We start from the raw sequence: 19,887 nt of genomic DNA on the forward strand, positions 1-19,887 counted from the left end.
CCGCCGCCGCGCAGCCTGAGAGGGGCGGCTGAAGGTTGCATCTGCTGGAAGGAGGCTTTTGGCTGCTTGGTAACGGGCTGCCAGAACAGAGAGAAAGGCAGAGAGCAGGGCAGCGGTTTCTTGACGTCAGGACCAAGCGAGGGGATCGCACCGGCAACCCCGGCCCGCCTCACTGTTCGCTTGGCCGACGGCGCCAGAGCAGCCCCATGCGGGGCACCCACGGAGTGTGAGGAGGGGGCTCGGGAGCGGGTCGACAGGGGCGCAGCATGCCCCCGGCTCCGGGGTCATGGAGATCGCCCTGGTGTCCCTGGAGAACGGCGGGGCCATGACCGTCAAAGGAGGAGGTGAGGCCCGGGCAGGCTGTGGCCAGGCCACGGGAGGAGAGCTCCAGTGTCCCCCGACGGTTGCGCTCCGCGATGGACCCAAAGAGCCAGCGCCGAGGGGTCGCAGCGTGCAGAGGAGCGCAGACCCGGGAAGGCGGCCTTTGCCTTCTCTGCCCCCGTCCAGACAGCTGCCTCCGGTGGACGAGGAGGGAGAAGGCGACCCCACGCTGGGCATGGAGGAGGACCAGGCGCCGAGCGCCGGGGCCCTTCACCACCAGCGCATCTTCATCAACATCTCTGGGCTGCGCTTTGAGACGCAGCTGGGCACCCTGGCGCAGTTCCCCAACACCCTCCTGGGGGACCCGGCCAAGCGCCTGCGCTACTTCGACCCCCTGAGGAACGAGTACTTCTTCGATCGCAACCGGCCCAGCTTCGATGGCATCCTCTACTACTACCAGTCCGGGGGCCGGCTGCGGAGGCCGGTCAACGTCTCCCTGGACGTGTTCGCAGATGAGATTCGCTTCTACCAGCTGGGGGACGAGGCCATGGCGCGCTTTCGGGAGGACGAGGGCTTCATTAAAGAAGAGGAGAAGCCCCTGCCCCGCAATGAGTTCCAGCGCCAGGTGTGGCTTATCTTCGAGTACCCGGAGAGCTCGGGGTCTGCACGGGCCATCGCCATCGTCTCGGTCTTGGTCATCCTCATCTCTATCATCACCTTCTGCTTGGAGACCTTGCCTGAGTTCAGGGATGAGCGCGAGCTGCTCCGCCATCCCCCGGTGCCCCACCAGCCTGCTGGGCCGGCCCGGGGAGCCAACGGCAGCAGAGCCCGGGTGCCTCCCTCAGGCCCAACGGTGGCACCGCTCCTGCCCCGGACCCTGGCGGACCCCTTCTTCATCGTGGAGACCACGTGTGTCATCTGGTTCACCTTCGAGCTGCTCGTGCGCTTCTTTGCCTGCCCCAGCAAGGCAGAGTTCTCGCGCAACATTATGAATATCATCGACGTGGTGGCCATCTTCCCCTACTTCATCACCCTGGGCACCGAGCTGGCAGAGCCACAGCCAGGGGGCGGAGGAGGGGGTGGCCAGAATGGGCAGCAGGCCATGTCCTTGGCCATCCTCAGAGTGATCCGCCTGGTCCGGGTGTTCCGCATCTTCAAGCTCTCGCGCCACTCGAAGGGGCTGCAGATCCTGGGCAAGACCCTGCAGGCCTCCATGCGGGAGCTGGGCCTGCTCATCTTCTTCCTCTTCATCGGAGTCATCCTCTTTTCCAGTGCCGTCTACTTCGCGGAGGCTGACAACCAGGAGACCCACTTCTCCAGTATCCCAGATGCTTTCTGGTGGGCAGTAGTCACCATGACCACGGTGGGCTATGGGGACATGAGGCCCGTCACGGTAGGGGGCAAGATCGTGGGCTCACTGTGTGCCATTGCTGGGGTCCTCACCATCGCCCTGCCGGTGCCTGTCATCGTCTCCAACTTCAACTACTTCTACCACCGGGAGACGGACCACGAGGAACAGGCAGCCCTTAAGGAAGAGCAGGGCAGCCAGAGCCAGGGCACAGGAACGGACAGCAGAGGCCAGCGGAAGGCCAGCTGGAACAAGGGGTCCTTCTGCAAAGCTGCGGGGTCCCTGGATAATGCAGAGGGAGCCCGAAGGGGCAGCTGTCCCCTAGAGAAGTGTAACCTCAAGGCCAAGAGCAATGTGGACTTGAGGAGGTCCCTGTATGCCCTCTGCCTGGACGCTAGCCGAGAAACAGATTTGTAAGGACTGATGACAGTGGAGTGGAGACAGCAGAAGCCTCCTAAACCTGGGTGTCTACTTTATACCACAGAGTATTTCAGACCCACCTGTAACCTAAGTCTGTCCCTCTTCCTTTCACTCCTTCCCTCCCTCCTTCTCTCTCTGGATCCCCCCATTTCCCTCTTCTTTCCATGACACCAAGAGTCGCCTATTTTTAAAAAGTACCACATTCCATGACGCAGGAGCTGTTGAAATGGTGAGCACTATGAGATGGATGTATTTGTAGCCAGTTTCCTATACTCAGCTGAGGAATAACTCAAACAAAAATGACTTTAAATAGCCCAGATCCCAAGAGATTTTTGTAACCCCCCCAAACATCCATGTGTTCCAAATTTGCTTAACATATGATTATATTTGTGTGTGGGGGTGGGGAGGGGGGTATGATTTTTATGGCTGGTGAGTGGATTTTTGTACTATAGTTCAGATGGAGATATTTTGGATATATTTTTAAGACATATGTCATATTTATGGAAGAGAGAGTTACTGTGATGTTTTTCTGTGATACTTATATTAGAGGCAGAGACTCTGGTTATGGCTGTTCTGGTTCCTGTGTCTGCAAACCTCTCTCTTTTCTGGGATGTGGTAATGGTGCTTTGTGTCTAGGGCAGGGAATGTTCTGGAAGAAAGGCAAGTCTGACTTTTTCTGTGCGCCTTAAACAATTCTTGTAACTTTCTTCAAAAGGCATTTTAATGATGCTGGAGGAAGACTTCTGATAATTCATGCTCTTTATTTTTATCCCAGGAAATAAAATGTTACTTGGTTGAGGCAAGTGTTAGTTTTCCTACAGCTAATGTATTTTTTTGAAATTGAAAAAAATGGTCTGTCACTTGCTGTTTCTGGTTTTGGAGTCAGAGCAAATGCCACATTGACTGGGGTAGAAAACTTGGAATGCTAATGATTTGATCAATATCTTTTTGCTGGGCCCCCTCTATGCTTCATAGAGGAGGAGTGAGCTCCATTTGTTTCAAGCTGTTGATGACTTGGACACCCCTGCAACGTATTGTTTAATGGTGTTAGACTCCACGTGGAGTGGGGATGAAGCTAAAAGGCAGAGGGTAATCAGCCCCACAACAAAGCCTCCCCACTGTGGCCCCCTGGGGCTGGATTTCTAAACTCTCCTTTGTCTGCAGATTTTAAGTCCTATTTACCAAGACTCTCAACAGCTCTGAGAAATAAGCCTGACTCTCATAGACATGAAGCCTGTTCATAAAACATAGCCCTGGTGTGAAAGTCATGCAGGAAGGGAGGGAACAGCACCTGGTTACGCTTCCCGGCCAACCACGGTGTGGCAGAGGAGAGTGCCCTGCCCTTGTGGAGGACAGAGGCAGCGAGAAACCAAACTGAAGGATTCGCTCGTCTACATTAAAGGTTAGTTTCCTTTGTGGGTAATCTCTAAACTCAGAACGAATCCCTTTGTTTCCTTTTCACTGGATGGCTGTGGAAAAACATCACAGTAGGTATAACACTGCCTGCCATTTCTCTCTGGGATTAGCTTTTCCCATGGGCTCTGAATTCCTGCTATTGCTTTTTCTGCTAAATAATCCAAAGACTGGTCGTTTTACATCCTCAGCCCGGTTGGCTGGTGGTCCACAATCACACCTCCCCCACAACAACAGTGAGCTTATCAGTTAGTTCTGAGGGTGCATCCAGGTCTCCAAGGAGGATCTACCAAACTGATGTCTGGGAATCGTGGATTTAAATAAGACACCAACACAATAATAAAAGCCAGTGTCTGTGACTGCCTGGGGTCATTTCCAGTCAGGAACTGTTAGCAGCAAATCTGAGGAGAAAACAGAAGGATTTTGCAGGCGGGGCTCTGTTGTTTTTCATTACATGCTGAGGCAAAGGAAGAACAGACACTGTATTTATTTATAATTTACAATCTGCCTAAAAGCAGGGCATCTTGCCAAAGCTCAGCTCCACACAGTCTCACCTCCAAGCCCTCTATGGCTTTAAAGCTAATGTGTGGGACTGGACCACCTGGTCCCAGGCTCCACCCTCCCTAAAAGACAAAAGAGCAGTTACCACCTTGAACCTGAAGGTCGGGTCCTTTAGGCTTAAGCAACAAAGAGCAGTGCCCAGATCTTAGATGTATCCAGGTGCCTGACAGATGTTGGTCCAAGTAGAACAGCCTGCATCTTTAAAATGTTCAGTAAATGAGTGTAAGCTTATTATACAAATCCTCAGGGATGGAGTGGAGGAAATGAGAGAGTGAGTCTCTTTGTTTCGCGTGGGAGGAGGGGTTACTGCAGAGCAGGTTTATAAAGTGTATCAAGGCGGGTTCCAGAGGGACCCCTGGAGTGGGGTACCCTAGTCCCCTGCTCCAGCCTCCTCCTATCCAGTTACCTGTCCTGAGGCACTGGGAGAGGGGCCAGATAGGTAGTGCAAGTATTTTCATCTCTCTGTCTTCTCTGTGCACCTGTTGCTATGGTTCTGGAAATAGACGCCACTGGAAATAGACATCATGCTTTGCCTGTTCACATGTTTAGCAGGAAAGGAACTTGAATGTCAAGGCTGTTACACAGGCTGCCCGAGGTAAGGGGCCCCTCCTGTCCTCTCCCACCCTTCCCTGCTCTGCTGTCATTGATTTTCCACAGCCTTTATCTTCCTGAGGAGATTAGATCAAGTGGCCTCAGCCAAGCTTTTTATCCAGATGTTGCTTCTTGGCCCCCGCAGCAGGAAACCATCCCTGGGTTTACAATGTACCAGCTTCGGCAAACACAGCACAGAGAGCAGGGTCGTGCTTGGTCTGTGCTTGGTGACGGGATAGCTTCTCCACTGCAAAGCATCTAGGCCCTTCTTTTTCACTATTTTTTTTTCCTCTTGCCTCTATGCTCGCTGAACCCTAAGAAATGACAGATTAAAGCCCCAGCTCTTTAATTCACCCTGCCTGGAACATTTCCTGCAGGGGAAAATGAAACAGAATGCAGCCATTGAAGAAACTTTCCACTGAGTTGGGTTTTGAGTGGTTCTAGTGTTAATGATATAAGCACTTCCAGGCTTGGAGCAGATGGCAAAGCTTCTCTTGGTGCAGGATACCTTGCTCCAAGTCCCCTCTAGAAGTGACAGGATGTGTACAATGAAGTGTGACACTGGGTGATGTTCACGTGCTCTACTCTGACCTCAGCAGAACCTACCTACTCAGTAGCTACCTGGACTCAATACTCTTGGATGTGCTGAGGACACTGGAACAAATATTGGTATGTGGTCCTGCTTTCATATACTTCCAGTCCCGGTAGGGAGGCAATCAGTGTAAAACAAAAGCAAATCATGCCAAGACAGTGTGTGATCAAGTGCCTTGTAAGGCTTCCAAAATGGAGTGTTACGGAGTCAGGAGTGGGAGGTGAGGAGAAATGAAAAAGAAAAGAGAAGTTTCTGGAGACCTTTAAGAGTGGCTAGGAAGAGGGGAGGGCATTCAGGATGAGGGAAATGGGAATAGTGGGCTAGAGGAGAATGGCTGCCCAGTCCCCAACACAGACATTCCGGGATGGATGGTCCCCGCTCCCCAGGACCACAGTGGGACTTCCGGTTTTACCAGTTGTTTAGGGCAAGGGTTGGCAAAAGTTCTGAAAAGGGCCAGATTGTAAATATTATAGGCCTTGTAGGCCAAGAAGCAAAAGTGAAGCTATTATTGCAGGTATTTATATAACTATTTAAAATGCAGTCATTTAAAAATGTCGAAACTAGCCTTAGCTTGACAGTTATACATCCCTGTCAAATCAGTTTATCGGTCATGCAGAGGCTGCCCCCAGGCCACCCCGTTATGCCCGTGAGCCCCGAACTGGCTCCGGATTTGATTTTACTCCATTGAACTTGCTTTTCTTGCAAATGACAACTCTGGGCTTGGGGAGGGGACCTCATGCTGGATTTTCCTAGACCAGAGACAAACTTATTAGAAAGATGTAGCTTACTTCTATCTCCTCATGAAAATTAGATTTTTCTAGGCAGCCATGGGATGGGCTTCTCTATATCTAAGGAGGGAGAAGAAAATGCCAAACTGGAAATTCTGCCTAGGACTTGGCAGTGGGTTTCCCGTGAGCCATTGGCAGAAGTGGGCCCAGACTGCCAGGAGATGGGCCTCCTTCTCCTCCCGGTCCTTAGTCTCTCCCTGGACATGACATTACACGTGGACCCTTGAGAGTGCACTTACCTGCCCCTCTTCACGTGGCTCTTCTCTGGCTATGGAGATGGTCCCTGGGCTGGTGTGGCTTCTGTGTGCACATGGTGTGCATATGGAGTGTGCACATATAGGAGTGTGCATGGTATATAGGGGGGGGTGTTGGCCCAGCCTGGAGCAAATCAACTCCAGATCACAAGTCCTCAGACAGAGCAAAATGCTTGTTACCTTCCCTCTTAACTGGCATTTATTTTATAATGTGAAACTTTGCACTATGCAATGTTTCAGCTGGAAGGAACCTTACAAATAGTCTGGTCTGTCCCTCTCTGTTTACAAATGAGAGAATCAAGGCCCAGAAAGAAGAGGTGATAGACCCAAGGTCACACCACCTGTTAAAGGAACCTAGGATTGGAATTTCCCCCACTCCTAAGCTGGATTTCTCTCTGTGTTCCTCTCTGCTCTTTCTGCATGAGAGCCTCCAAGTTCTCATTAAGCTGCTCCTCACCCCGCCTCCTGAGGCACAACCCTGCCACATCGGTTTATCTACATCCAGTCTGCCTGTGAAGGCTGCCTCCTGGGTCTCCAGTCATGCTTGTGAAGCCCTAATATGTCTCCTCTGATTTGATTTTACTCAAATCAACCTGCATTTATTGAAAACGTCAAGCCTATATAGACAATGGAGATACAGCACTGTGGTAAACAGATGCCTGTATATAAGCATCTCCCTGTCTACGGAGGAAACTGAAACATTTATAATCTAGTGTACTTAGAACTATCATTCATTCGTCATCTGTTCACTCATTCATTCATTCCTCCCTTCATTCAACAAATACTTATTTGACAGCATGATTTACTATGCGGCAGGCACCATGCCGGGCATTGGGAATAACTGGCAAGGGATCTTCCATAATTGGTTTTCCAGTCCGTTGGGAAGAATCAATAATCAAGTGAGAAAACGAATATTTTGCTAGATCATTTTACAATTGAGTTAAGAACCACGGGGGCAATGAGCAGAATTATAATCGGGGGGAGCGATGTACTAGTTAGAGAGACGCATGGTTGAAAAAGAGCGCATGTGAGCGAAGCATGAGAAAGCATGAGATGAGGTGAGGAGAGGGGAACAGCGGTGTGGCGACTCTGGAGGCATTAGAAGGGAGCACGTGTTTTCTTGCAGAAGCAGAGAGGTGGAGACCTCAAGTAGAACAGGGGGCGGGGAAAAGCCACGGCCCCCTGGAGAGCTCTGGGCAGGACTTTCAATCCTAGCAGCACCCCTGGCCACTCAGCGCTGAGGAGCAGGAACGTGGCCCTGCCCAGCCAGGCAGCACACCCAAAAGGGATGCGGCGGCACCGTCTCACTGAAGGAAGCACAACACAAATTTCTACTGATGGCAAGCAGTGGGTTGAAATCTGATCTTTTTTTTTTTTAATTCGTGGGGCAGGCCAAGACCCTTAATGCCTCCTCGATTGGTTGGCCAACTTTTAGGAGACTCTAGCAGATTTTTGCAATTTGGGGCAGAGGGCTGAGGCAGGTCCAAAGGTTGGGGGGTGCCGCGGGGTGCAGGGTAGGAGGGTGGGCATAAGCCCTGGAGACCTAGAGTTCCTCATGACTATTCTAAGACCAGGAACAGAAACAAAAACATCTAAGAGGGGCTGTGGTGAAGTCGAGAAGAGAGCACTGTGGGGAAGACGAACTTCTGTGTGCAAAGCGTGTCATTGCCCAGAAATCCAGAGGGAGAACTCCACTTGCCCCTGGACGGTAAACTTGCCTTGGCCCCCAAAAGCGTTCTTCTCTGTGGTTCTTTCAGGAATGAAGGGCTCTGGAGGAGGACAGCGGGTTTCGCCTTTCAGCCCCTGTCCTGGTAACTCATTGATAGGCAATAGGTCTTCTCCCATGTGTGCGAGCCTCCCTGGGGAGAACGGAGAGATGTGGACTGATGATCAGCAAGGAGGCTTGCTCAGGGTCCCCCTCTTCTCACTGTGTTCTCTGTACCCTCTCTCAGGTGTGACTTTCTGTGCCCAGGAGAAGTCAGTGCTGCCTTCTACAGGTGTCTCTCACATCTGTCAGTCCTGGATACTGTGGTGGGGACAGAAATGAGACCGAGTCTGCTCTCAGGACACTCAGAGACTGATGTGAGCAGGCGACTCCTGCCTGTACACAAAGAGACACATGCAAGAATCATAACAAAGAAAAGCAAGAGTAAAAACAGAGAACCAGCTGTAAATGTCCCTGAAAAACATAATTTTGCTCAAAGGTTTTAGGGATTTATCTAAGTCCAGTATACTTATTTGAACGAGGATTGCTGGAAGAAGTGTGAAGTTAGAAGTGTGAAGTTAGAAGCAGTGTGAAGGAAAGAAAACATAGATTCAGTGCTTATTAATATGTCTTTCCATCCCCCCTGCCTTTGTGAACCCTCCTGTCAGCTCCCAGAGCCCTCTCATGTCACTTGTCACTCTGTCCCTTGAATTGATTATTTGTGCCGTGTCTTCTCTCTTAGGGTGGGAGCTTCCTTGCTTATGACAGATGATATCTCGTGACTCACTGTGTCTGTCAGCTCCTTGCACATGGCCTTTGACGTAGATCGTGCCCTTGTGCTCCAATATAGCGAGAGATCAGCAGTGCTGAACCTCAAGTTTTACAAAGAAGGAAAGAGCTTTGCCTTTTTTTCTTAAAGTGATGGATCTCCTATAACATCTGAAGTCTAATTCTAGGAGTTCTGGCTTCATGGTTTGGTGATCCCGTAATTTGTGTTCCATCACAAGACCTGCTCTTTGGGAACTTCTGAGGGCTTATAACGTGAGGCTATTGCAATGTAACATTCATTATACATTTCCAAATGACTGAGATAATAAACTGAAGATTTATGGAGCAGCTTTGCTCCAAAGAGTGCAAGGAGCTATCTTTCGTGCATATATAGTTAACAACTGAGATCACTAAAACCTCAGTAGGTACCTCTCGGTAACCCATGCTAGTTACAGGAAATGGACAGGAGATGTCCACGCATGTTTGTTTGATAAAACTTTTATTATTGCAATATTTGCACTTTTTAGATGGCCATCAACTGGGAAATTGATGCAAGTGATCCCAATTGTGTTTAAGTGTCCAAGACATCCAGTCGCAAGGAATATTTCTCAAAATATCCAGCTTGGACAATGAACAGTGATTTGTACTTCTGTTCCTGTATAGTACTCACTCTATAGGGTACCTGTTACTTTATTATTGTTATTTATTATGCTTTGGTTGTAGAGAAGTCACCTATAAGTCACACATCACTTGGACTGCAGGTCAAATTGGAGTCTGGGGTGGACATAGTAACCTCCTCATGGCCTTTCTGCTTTTATTTCACTGTTCACCTCCAGTCTGCTCTACACGTGACTTTCAAATTAATCTCTCCAGAGGACAATTCCTATCATCAGGTCTTTCCAGGATTCCTAAATGGAATAATTTTCGTTTCTTTAACCTGACTTTTAAAGTTCTCCATAATGTGATGCTAAATCTTCCTTTCCAGTTTTCCCATTCTTTACGTTATCTACCTTCAAAGAGACTTATACTGGGTAGCTGCAATGGACAAAGTCATGGCCCCAGATGCCACCCTTCAACATGCCTTCTCATTAGTCAGTCTCTTGGTCGGAATACCTGACTCTTATTTTCATCTCCTGAAATCCTACTCATCCTTTAATGCACAGCTCAGATATCTTCTCCTCAAAGGAGCCATCCTCAATCCCTCCAGCCCAAAGCCATGTCCCTTTTTTCGGTGCTCCTATTGTAAGCACATTCTGCTCAAACTCTAGTCAGTTGTTCACCTGCCTCTCTCCCATCTAGGCCCAAACAAGCCCTTCCTTCAGAGCAGGAATTGGCTCGTCATCTTCCTGTTCATCTCAGTGCCTGGAATTGGGCCTGGAATATAACGAGCGCTCGATAATACTGCTTCCTGAACTGAATTGGCTCCTCCTATGACTTTTTACCTGTACTGTAGAATTAGGTCTCCCAAGCCACTGGATATATAAACTAGCTTCACCATTATCTCCATATGTGTTGTGTTGAAGAGGTATCTGCTATGAGTGGGGGAACTAGGTTAAGTGCTTGTCAAGCTGTTTTATAATACAATAAAATACATCACTCTGGGTCTCCCGCATTGAATACTGTGGAACAATCATTAATACAGCCATTCCCTGGCGTCTAGGAAGCTGTGGAAGAATGGCCCTCATTTCACAGGTGTCATTGCTCTCCCTTTACTCACCATATGTGTGGTCCAGTTAGATGATAATATTTGATGTGAGCTGGGATTCCTAGAATTAGAAAGATGGAGCACTCTCTGGGTGAGGATTCAGGGGAGTGTTTTAGACATCAAGGAAGAGCCCCAGGGTGGAGATGGAAGAGAGACTGGTCTGAGGGATAGAGGTGGAAAACTGGAGAAATTGTCACTCTGAGTAAAAAAATACTAGTGAGAGATACAGTGACTATATATAAAAATTGCATGACAACCAAGAATATTGGTCAAAGAAATCATATTATTTCTATCACTTCAATTTATAAGTCTCAATTTAGAAGATGAAGTGAATGGCAACCCAAATGGAAGTGAGAGGCAATAAAGGTGGTGACAGTTTCTTTTTCCATCATTCTCTGCTGTTGTTTTTAGGGGGAACCCTGGGTCTCCAGGTTGGTTGACTGTAGCACTAGCAGCAGTGGAGTTCACAGAGACAAGCATAGTCAGGTCATCATGCATTTTCTGAGCTCCTAAATGCCAGGTGCTGTGCCAGATGCTGGGACTTAGGCATACAGAAGACATTGGGAAACCTGTGTGATACTGAGTTCATATCTTCAGCCCAGTCCGGTATAATATAGTTTTCAAACCTCTGGACCAGGACTGGGTTAAAAATCTTTAGAAGTCTTGAACACTGAAAAGAATATAATGCTCCCCCAAATGTAATTCAAAATCAAAACCATACTAATTAAAATAGAAATGTAAGAAAGCTCCTATAAGTTCTAATATTTTTCTTGATGCTTTTACTAAAATATCAAGTGTTAAGTTATTTCAAATACTTTTTTGACACCCCTTTTGAGCTGGTGCCTTCAGCTCAGGTTGCCTTTTCTTATTGGATAATCTGGCACTGACCCAATTCCCTCCCAGCTGGCAGGGTCCCTCCCCAAGCGTGGCTACAGGCAATTCTGTCTGGGTGACTTTTTTGGAATGGGCAAATGTATCCCAGATATTGACAGCTGGTGGCCGCCAAGGCAGACTTGACTCTGAGTGGAGCATGGCATTTATTAGAGTCGCAGAGAGGCCTCTGTTCTACAGTTTTGAAAGGAATGCATGCCACCTCTACCGAGGAGGCATGGTTTGTTGTGTTGTTTCTGGAAACTGCCGAGGGGGCAAAGCCAAGAAGTAAGTCTCTGTTGTGAATTAGTGACCACACCTTTCCAATGCTGGGCCTGGACTACCCTTGAGATTGTGGGCAACAAAGGCGATTTATAGGACCTTGAATTTCAGAGGTGGAAGAGACTAACCAGAAACAAATGAATGATAGAATCACAATGGAAAGTGTACATTAATGAGACATTTGAATTGTATGATAAAGAGTATATGAATGAGATCTGACCATGAACTCATTAGGCTTCTTTTTAAGGAAATATATATGTGCAGACTTTCAGACATACAAATAAATGTGTTCTAAGGGGTCGTCTTGGAGAATGCCATGCACGTAACTGGAAGTTGCTGCCATCGCTCAAACTGTTTTGGAACTCTTTCTTGGGAACACATTCAGGTTTAGTTTTTGAAGGTGGCAGATATCCCTTGTCAATTGGAAAATTCTTACTGAAATTTAAGGGGCTAGCAGTCACTCGCACCTCGGTATGGACTACTTAAAATAAACGCAGCTTAACTACAGTCTGACAGTCGAGGACATGGGAGGTTAAGCAGAAGTATATATGCGGAGATGCAGAACTTTGCAGGCAGTGGAATGCTGGCTGGCAGAGTGGGTTAAAGAATTGTGGAGAGTAAAGCACTTAGGGCCTCCTGAAAGCAGCTGGGAAATGTGCTGTCCCGAGGAGGTCAAGGACAGGAGGACTGGGATGCAGGGCTGAGAGGGTGGTTGAGGATCGGGAAGGCATGAAGAGGAGCCTCGGGAGCACCAGTACATGAGGAGGCAGCCGTGCACTCAAATGTTTTGGTTGCGTGAGAAGTTTGGAGGCAGGTATTTTTGAATTCAAACCCTAGTTTTGTCATTTATTAGCCTGTGACCAAATGCAACTGATACCATAGTTTTCTTCAACGATATGGTAGGGATAATTATAAGACCTTCTTTCAGATTTGTTACTAGGCAGCTTTGAAATAAACTACTTAGATATTTGTTAGGCGGGAAACCCTTTGGGGAAGGTCAGTAGTTGTTGTTGTTTATTATTATTATTATTATTATTATTATTATAATATTTATATTTATTGAGCACTAACATCTCCCATGCTGTGCTAGAACTAGAAGATGCAAAAAGATGAATTAAAGAGAATTATTTACTCACAGTCTAACAAGCAGTCCAAACGAAGTGGCTAATGACGAAACCAGATGTAGGAATCGAGTATCTGAGATGGCTCTGGAGGGATGGAGACTTACACAGGTCAGGACGTGAGCAGGGTGTTGATTCACGAGAAGGAATCCATCTGGGCAGAGGCACGGAGGTGGGAACGCCTGGGTCTGTGAGTCCACCGGGCAGTGCTGCAGGGCAGGAATAAAACTATCCTGTCATAGTGTCTGTGGAGCCTTGCACGTGTTCCTGGTTTCTCACCTCATCTCAGCTCTAGTTTCAACAGAGGTCTGAGAACTGAGCTCATTCCTGACCATAGCAGGGCAGTGTACACTACTGGTCAATACGATAATGAGTTTATAGTGATTAAGACTCAATTGTAAAAATCTGCTTGTGAACTAAGGAGCTACAGAGGAGGAAAAAAAAAATGCCATTTCTTTTGCTATTGGATTTGCCCAACCTCAGAAATGAAACCTTTCTCAGACTGTCTCTTTTCTGAGACAAGTGGTTATTTGGTTGTGTATTCGAAAAGGTGCAAAGATTTGGGTGCAGCCAAATTCCAGATGCAATTTAATATATGAATTTTGACAATCAGAGGCCTGGAGCACAGAGTCTGCACCTCTGTGTCCCTGCTAGAAATGAACGAGATCTAAGATCAAGTGGAAGGGTCATTTACCCATTAGTTTATGCTGTGTGCATTACAGGGTAGGAGTAGAAATGAGGTGGCCTGGAAATAGAATGCTTGGGTTTGCATTCTAGTTATAGCTGATTTTCTGTGAAAACCTGTGTGTCTGTCATATAGGGATAGTAGTACCTTCCTCGTATAGTGGTTTTGAGCATTAAATGAAATAGCACATAGCAAGTCCTTAGTGCATTGCCTGGCACGTAGTAAACTGTGAATATTGTGATTCTTCACTGTCATTCAACATCTACTGTGAGTCAGATGCTGCGTTTAGTGCCCTGAATGATGTGTTTAGTGCCGTGAATGATGTATGGCCCTAGACCAAGAGGTGTAGAAGGTTACAGTGGGCAGCAGCTCAAGACACTGCTGTATCCTTTGTGTTTCCCCGGGGTAAAAGGGCAGGCCCCCTCCTGAAAGGGATTTTTAAGTCTCTTCTCTTACATGTTAGCATTTTTGACAGAGTGGTCATGCCACCTCTTCAGAAGCATCCAGCCCCTCTAACTGCCATCTCCCTATCTCTGACCCAATGTCCTGCATCATATTTACCATTTTCTGAACTTAAAATACTTGTTTACTTGCTCATTGCCTTTCTCCTGCTGGAATACAAACTCCCTGGGAACCAGGACTTTGCCTAGCTCAGACACCCTCTCTGTCCCGGGCACACAGCAGTGTTGGATACATACATGTTGATTGACTGACTACTGGATAAAGAATGTAGGTCTTGGGGTGGTACAGATCCAACAAAACAACTAGATTTTAAGTTGTTCCATGACGACAGAGGCCATGTTTTCTTCTGTTATCTTTCTTGGCTGCCCACAGAGTTCTGGGGACACAGCAGAGCATGATAAAGACTTGTTAGTTGATCGGTTGAATCAGCAGCTTCCAAGAGAAGGCAAACCCGGATAGAATGAAGGGAATATGAGATTATGGGTCTTGGAGACAAAAAAAAAAAATTGTTTTTAGTGTAGAGGAAGTTTTATTATTGTGCTGTGGTGGTCAGGACAAGTAGATTTATGCTCATTTTTACTGTTTATAAGTATAAAAATATGGTACATGAGCTTATACAAGAAAGCTGAAAGTGTCCCAGTTTTCCACTGCTTTGAAATAGAGGTGACTTCCATCTACATTGGCATCCACCCCTCGGGTCTACGTGACATTTATCAGCACCAAACTCTCAAGAGCTTGCTCTGCCATTCTCCAAGATGTCGGCTGACACCCCTGATAGGAGAAGCCAGCATGTGTTTTGACAACCAAGTGGTATCCTTAGCAAGCTGCTGGTGTTCTCAGGCAGCTCAGCAGAGAAAGCTTTGGCTTTCAGATCAAGCCTGCAGTTCTTAAGGGCTTCTCATCTCAGAAGCACATGCCAACTTTATCTTAAGACTGGCATTTGGATTTGTCTCTGGGCTCTGTGAAACTGACTTGTCAGTTGAGTGCAAATCAGGTCTCAGACCTCATCACCTTTGTTATTTTACTTAAGAAAAGCCAGTGGACTTGTAGCACAAATACCCAGAGACCCCAGAAAATAAGTCCTGAGCCCGTTCTAAGAACTCAGAAAGGGGCTAAACACCATGGGGAGGAGGTGTACAGTGAAGACACCAACAGTCAAATTGCAGCTTCAACTGCGACACAGATGAGATTCAAGAATTCAAGGTAGGAGGGGCTACTGTTAATGCTAGTTACTTCTTGCTGAGCACCTACTGTGTTTCATACTTCATGGTAGACATTTTATATACATTGTCCCCAATCACAGAAATAACTTTGCCAAGGAAATTTGGAGAAACCACACAGCTAAAAATTGGCAGAGCTGATTTCAAACCCACGCTCTCTGCCTCCAAACTGTGTGTCTCTTTCCACTCAGCCAGACAGTAAGGGCTGTTAAGGGTTGACCACAGAGGAGCAAAGATCCATGTTGGTGGGTGGTTTGGGTAGAGAAATGAAGATGTGCCTTAAGGCAAACACAGGTTGAATAGTTGGAAAGAGGGGCCAGGTTGGAGGAGGGTAGAGCTCTGTAACAGGAAGGGAAAATTGTGACAGCAAAAGCCTGGAGACAAATACAGGAGGAATGCGCTGGGATGAGTGAGGGGCTGTTTTGCTTGAGCAGAAGGTCTGTGAGCATTTGTTAGGGTTTGTGGGAATAGTGGGAACCAAATTTGAGAAGGTAAGTGAGGTAGGGCTGTGGCGGGCTTTGAAGAGCAGACCGAGGAGTTTGAAACTTATTCTGTACGGTAGGTGTGGGCAGCTGTGGAGGGTCTCAGGAGGGGAAATTAACTTGATGAAAGTGGTATTTCAAGAAGACTGGCAGAAGAATGATACGTGGGAGATCTGGGTCAAGGAAACAGCAGTGAGGTTCTGCAAGGCAGGGCATGAGGATGCTCCCACTTCCTCATTGGCTGTTCTGTCAGAGGTGATTTCCCTTATTCTCTGCTCATCTCCATTTCATCACAGCTGCTACGTCCCTTCCAAATAGCCAAGGCAGTTCTGTCCTTCCTAGAAGCTCTGCCCAGCTCCTGGTAGGCCTGTGGCCTGTCTCTGTCAGGCCAGGGGCCGCCACTCTGTCCAAGGTTGCCTGGCTGTGCTGGATCTGAGCAGATTCAAACAAACGCAAGGGAAGCCTGCCAATGTGTCGCCATCACAAGGAGGGCACACGTCTTTGGCTCTCTTGCTAAAAATGCTGCTGGTTATTATAAAAACAAGAGAGATGTTGCAGAACATAACTTATTTCCCTTGTCTCATTCAGAGAAGTGTGGGAAGATGATGCCTCTTGTGTTAGACTGGAGATCAACATCACATATTCTACAACGTCAGATTTGATTTTTGCTGGAAAGTTGCTAGAAAGTTGTCCCTGGAGTGCACATGAGATGGCATGATTTGCCCCCCCCACAGCATAGTCAGGGTTCTTGGAAAATACAGTTACTTTTACCAAGTGAGAGGGTGTCAGTTCCCTAATTGTGGATTGCTACAAGCACCACGGACTCAGGTGACATGCCACTGGCAGATATGAGTGTAGCGTATGGGCCTGAGGGGAGGGAGACAGGAGGCTCTGGGGCACCTGCTCCCCTGTAGTGTCCTCAGTGGAGGGATGGCTTCAGCCTCTGAAAACTGCTCAGTGGAGCTGGCAACATGGAATGGGCCCTGGAGCTCATACAAGCAGACAAACATAGAATCAGAGGCTATCAGAGCTGGAGGGTGTCTCAGAGTCCAACAATAGCAGCAGTTTTCAAGTTTCAGTTTGTATCACCCACGGTGCTTCCAAAAATCCGGATTAGTGGGCCCTTTTCCCAGAGATTCTGACTTAGTAGGTCTGGGATATCTGCAATATTAGTTGGAACTTTTTGTTATAAGCAATAGGAACTGCTTCTTGTCTGATTTAAGCAGAAAAATAGCTTTCAGAAACCACATGTGTAGCACATGGAGCCCGGGGAAGCTGGGCAGGCAGCATTGTTCCCGGGACTGTAGATTCTGGTAAAGCAAAGAGGGAGGTGGAATGTCATCCCAGAGAGTCATCTGGTCAACCTGATTGCTAAACATTAGCTCCACATATGGGGCCTTATGGAGACATCCACACTGTACTCCTTCCAAAGGGTCTTCTCTCAATTCTCCTTCTGGAAACTCCTTGTCACCCACCTTCTGGATTTGGCCCTTCTAGGTACTTAACTATGGAGCCAAACTATTGTGTACTTCCTATAATTTTACTTGGAGTCTTATTTCAGATTACCTCCTTTTATAGGAAAAATGAACAATCATTTGTTCATTGGCTAGAGATAGGTATTGTGTTATAAACTTGTGATGTTTTTAGACCTAATGTTTATACAATGTTACTGTGTGCCATTATACATTTAATCCTTGCAGTAACTCTGGAAAATTGGTGTCCTATTGTCATTCCCATTTTACAGAGGAAGAAGCTGAAACCAGAGAGGTTGAGTAACATGCCCACGAGGGATTTAAGCCTAAGCATTCTGGAGATCAACATCACATATTCTACAACGTCAGATTTGATTTTTGATTTTTTGTGTTCTAACCACTGTATTTCACCTGGACTCTCCTTCTTTGGAAGAACTCTGTGACATATATCTAAACATAACATCTATAGTTTTTTTTCTTTAATAAAATAGGTTTTTACCGAGATGCCCACTAAACCTCTTTTGGCCCTAGATATACCTATGATAAATCACCCAGTGCCAAAGGTGCCCATGGTTTACATCCTGATTCCTTTGACAAGCTCGTTGTCTGTTATGGTCAGGTTGCCCACCTTCTCTCTAGTTATAAAGGCACTGTCTAGGTACAGCCAATACCTTTATTGAATAATTACAATTAGAACATCTTTTTTTGTTTTAATTCTAAAAACTGCCTCCTTGCATACGTGTAAGGTATCACATTTCTCCTCCTGCATCTTGCAAAGGGCAAAATCAAAACTTCTTCCTTAGCCACCCACCATCTGCAAGCAAGCTGTAGTTAGCTCATATTTATTGAGTATTTATGTTTCCCAGAGACTGTTTGAAGTATGTTACATGTATTATCTAATTCTCAAAACAACTATTTGAAGTATGTTACATGTATTATCTAATGCTCAAAACAACTATATGGAGTAGAAACTACTATTACTGCCATTTAGAACTATAAAATGAGGCCGGATAGCGATATTTACCTAAGGTCTCCTAAGAAGTAAGTTGCAGAGCCAGGATTTAAAACCTAGTTCTAGAGTAGTGCTGAACTAACCCTTCTTGCCATAGCTTGAGCTCATTCTTTCTTGCTGTGTCAGCAGTGAAGATTAACTCATCCATTCAACAAATATTTATTGAGTGCCTGCTCTTGGCCAGGTGAGGGAAACTGTATGGTCTCTGACTTTATGTAGCTTAGTCTAATGGGAGGTAAAGACACTGGTCAATAATCCTATGAGTCTATGTAAAATTGCTTGTGTGAAAAAGCAAAAAGCACTGAAGGGGATGTCCATGGTGTGTGAAAGTGCAAAATAGGATGATTTTGTCTTACCAGGTAGGTATGAGATGGAGGTTTGAAATTGCAAGGCCCCTTATGACATGGACCTGCAAGCCCATTTGTGCCCAAAACTGCTAAGGACCCTGTAACCTAACCCCAGCTTTGGAAACCTTGGGGTGGAAGGAGAAGAGACGAAGCAGGAGAATATGTTATGCAACCCTTTAGGCCAGGGGGCCCCAACCCCCAGGCCATGGAATAGTAACGTTCAGTGGCCTGTTAGAAACTGGTCCGCACAGCTGGAGGTGAGCGGCAGGTGAATGAGTGAAGCTTCGTCTGTATGCAGCCGCTCCCCAGCGCTAGCATCACCGCCTCAGCTCCACCTCAGATCATCAGGCATTAGATTCTCAGAGGAGCACCGGTCCCTGGTACCAAAAAGTTTGGGGACCGCTGCTCTAGGCAGCTTATCTTCTTATCCCTCTTACGGGCTGCATTTTTCAGCCCTGAGATTAAACTTTGGGCCTCCTACAGGTCACCCTAAAAGCTTACTCTTTCCTGGTTTGAGAACTTGGCATCAAGCCCTCTGTGGTAGAAGAAATTTCTTGAAAAGAATCAGCCACATCGGATCTGCTGAGGGACAAATGGGTGTCAGGCATGCAGGCCTCAGAGGAGAGGAGGGAGTCCTGATGACAGATCCTAGAGAGGTGGCATATCCTTCTTCTTGTGTTTGCCTGATGTACCTTCTGTGGTGAAGTGAGGACAAGCACGGGGCCCCTTGATACCACATTGCCTTGGAAGATTAATGTGAGTGTCACCGCAATGATTCACAGGAGAACTTTGGAAACTCAGGGACCACATGAGTGATTCCTGAACCATTTGACCATCTGGGTGTAGTGCATTAATTGGAGAAATAATGGAGAGGGTTTCTGTATCTGTCACCTCTGAAGACCCTTGATGATGGAGAATTTTCGCTCAGATCTCTGAGTCCTTCTGCCCCAGTCCAACTGACAGCCCAGGTATCAGTGACCCAGAAAATGGGGAGATTTTATTCATGTAAATCCAATTTAAAAAAGGAGGCTAGGAGGTGGCTCCATAGTGTAGTGGTTAGCACGTCTGCTTTACATGCAGAAGGTCCTGGGTTTGCACCTCAGGTGCAGCTCAGACCACACCCTGGGTGCACCAGGCCCCGGGTGCACACCGCGAGCATGTGGGAGGGGACATCCCGCCTTCAGAGATCCAGTGCAACATCCATAGGTCAGGGGTGGAAGTGGGGGGGAGGGGAGAATAAGAGAGGGGGAAAAAATGGGGCTAAACTAAAACCAAAGATTTACTAAAAGGAAAAACACAGAGGGGAAAAGGAAAAGGACAGGGCAGTGTGAGAGAAGTCGCACTTGAGCTCTTTGGGTGAGGAGCTGGGAAGTAACGTGGGGTCATCACCCTAAGTCTTGCTTACTGTCCCACACTTCAGAGATGAGGTAATTTGCCAAGTCCAGAGTGTGGAATTACTCATAGCACA

At 47.1% G+C, this 19,887-nt stretch overlaps 1 protein-coding gene across 1 annotated transcript; it reads left to right on the forward strand.

Annotated features, from left to right (window-relative positions):
* Positions 1–2,948, forward strand: KCNA5 (potassium voltage-gated channel subfamily A member 5). The gene has a single exon (XM_039874108.1). It carries the CDS (start codon positions 287–289, stop codon positions 2,084–2,086), a length of 1,800 nt encoding a protein of 599 aa, XP_039730042.1. The 5' UTR covers positions 1–286; the 3' UTR covers positions 2,087–2,948.
* The last annotated feature ends 16,939 nt before the right edge of the window (positions 2,949–19,887 follow it).

Source organism: Pteropus medius, unplaced genomic scaffold, assembly GCF_902729225.1.
Source record: "Pteropus medius unplaced genomic scaffold, Ma_sr-lr_union100, whole genome shotgun sequence".
In the NCBI taxonomy this organism is placed as follows: domain Eukaryota; kingdom Metazoa; phylum Chordata; class Mammalia; order Chiroptera; family Pteropodidae; genus Pteropus; species Pteropus medius.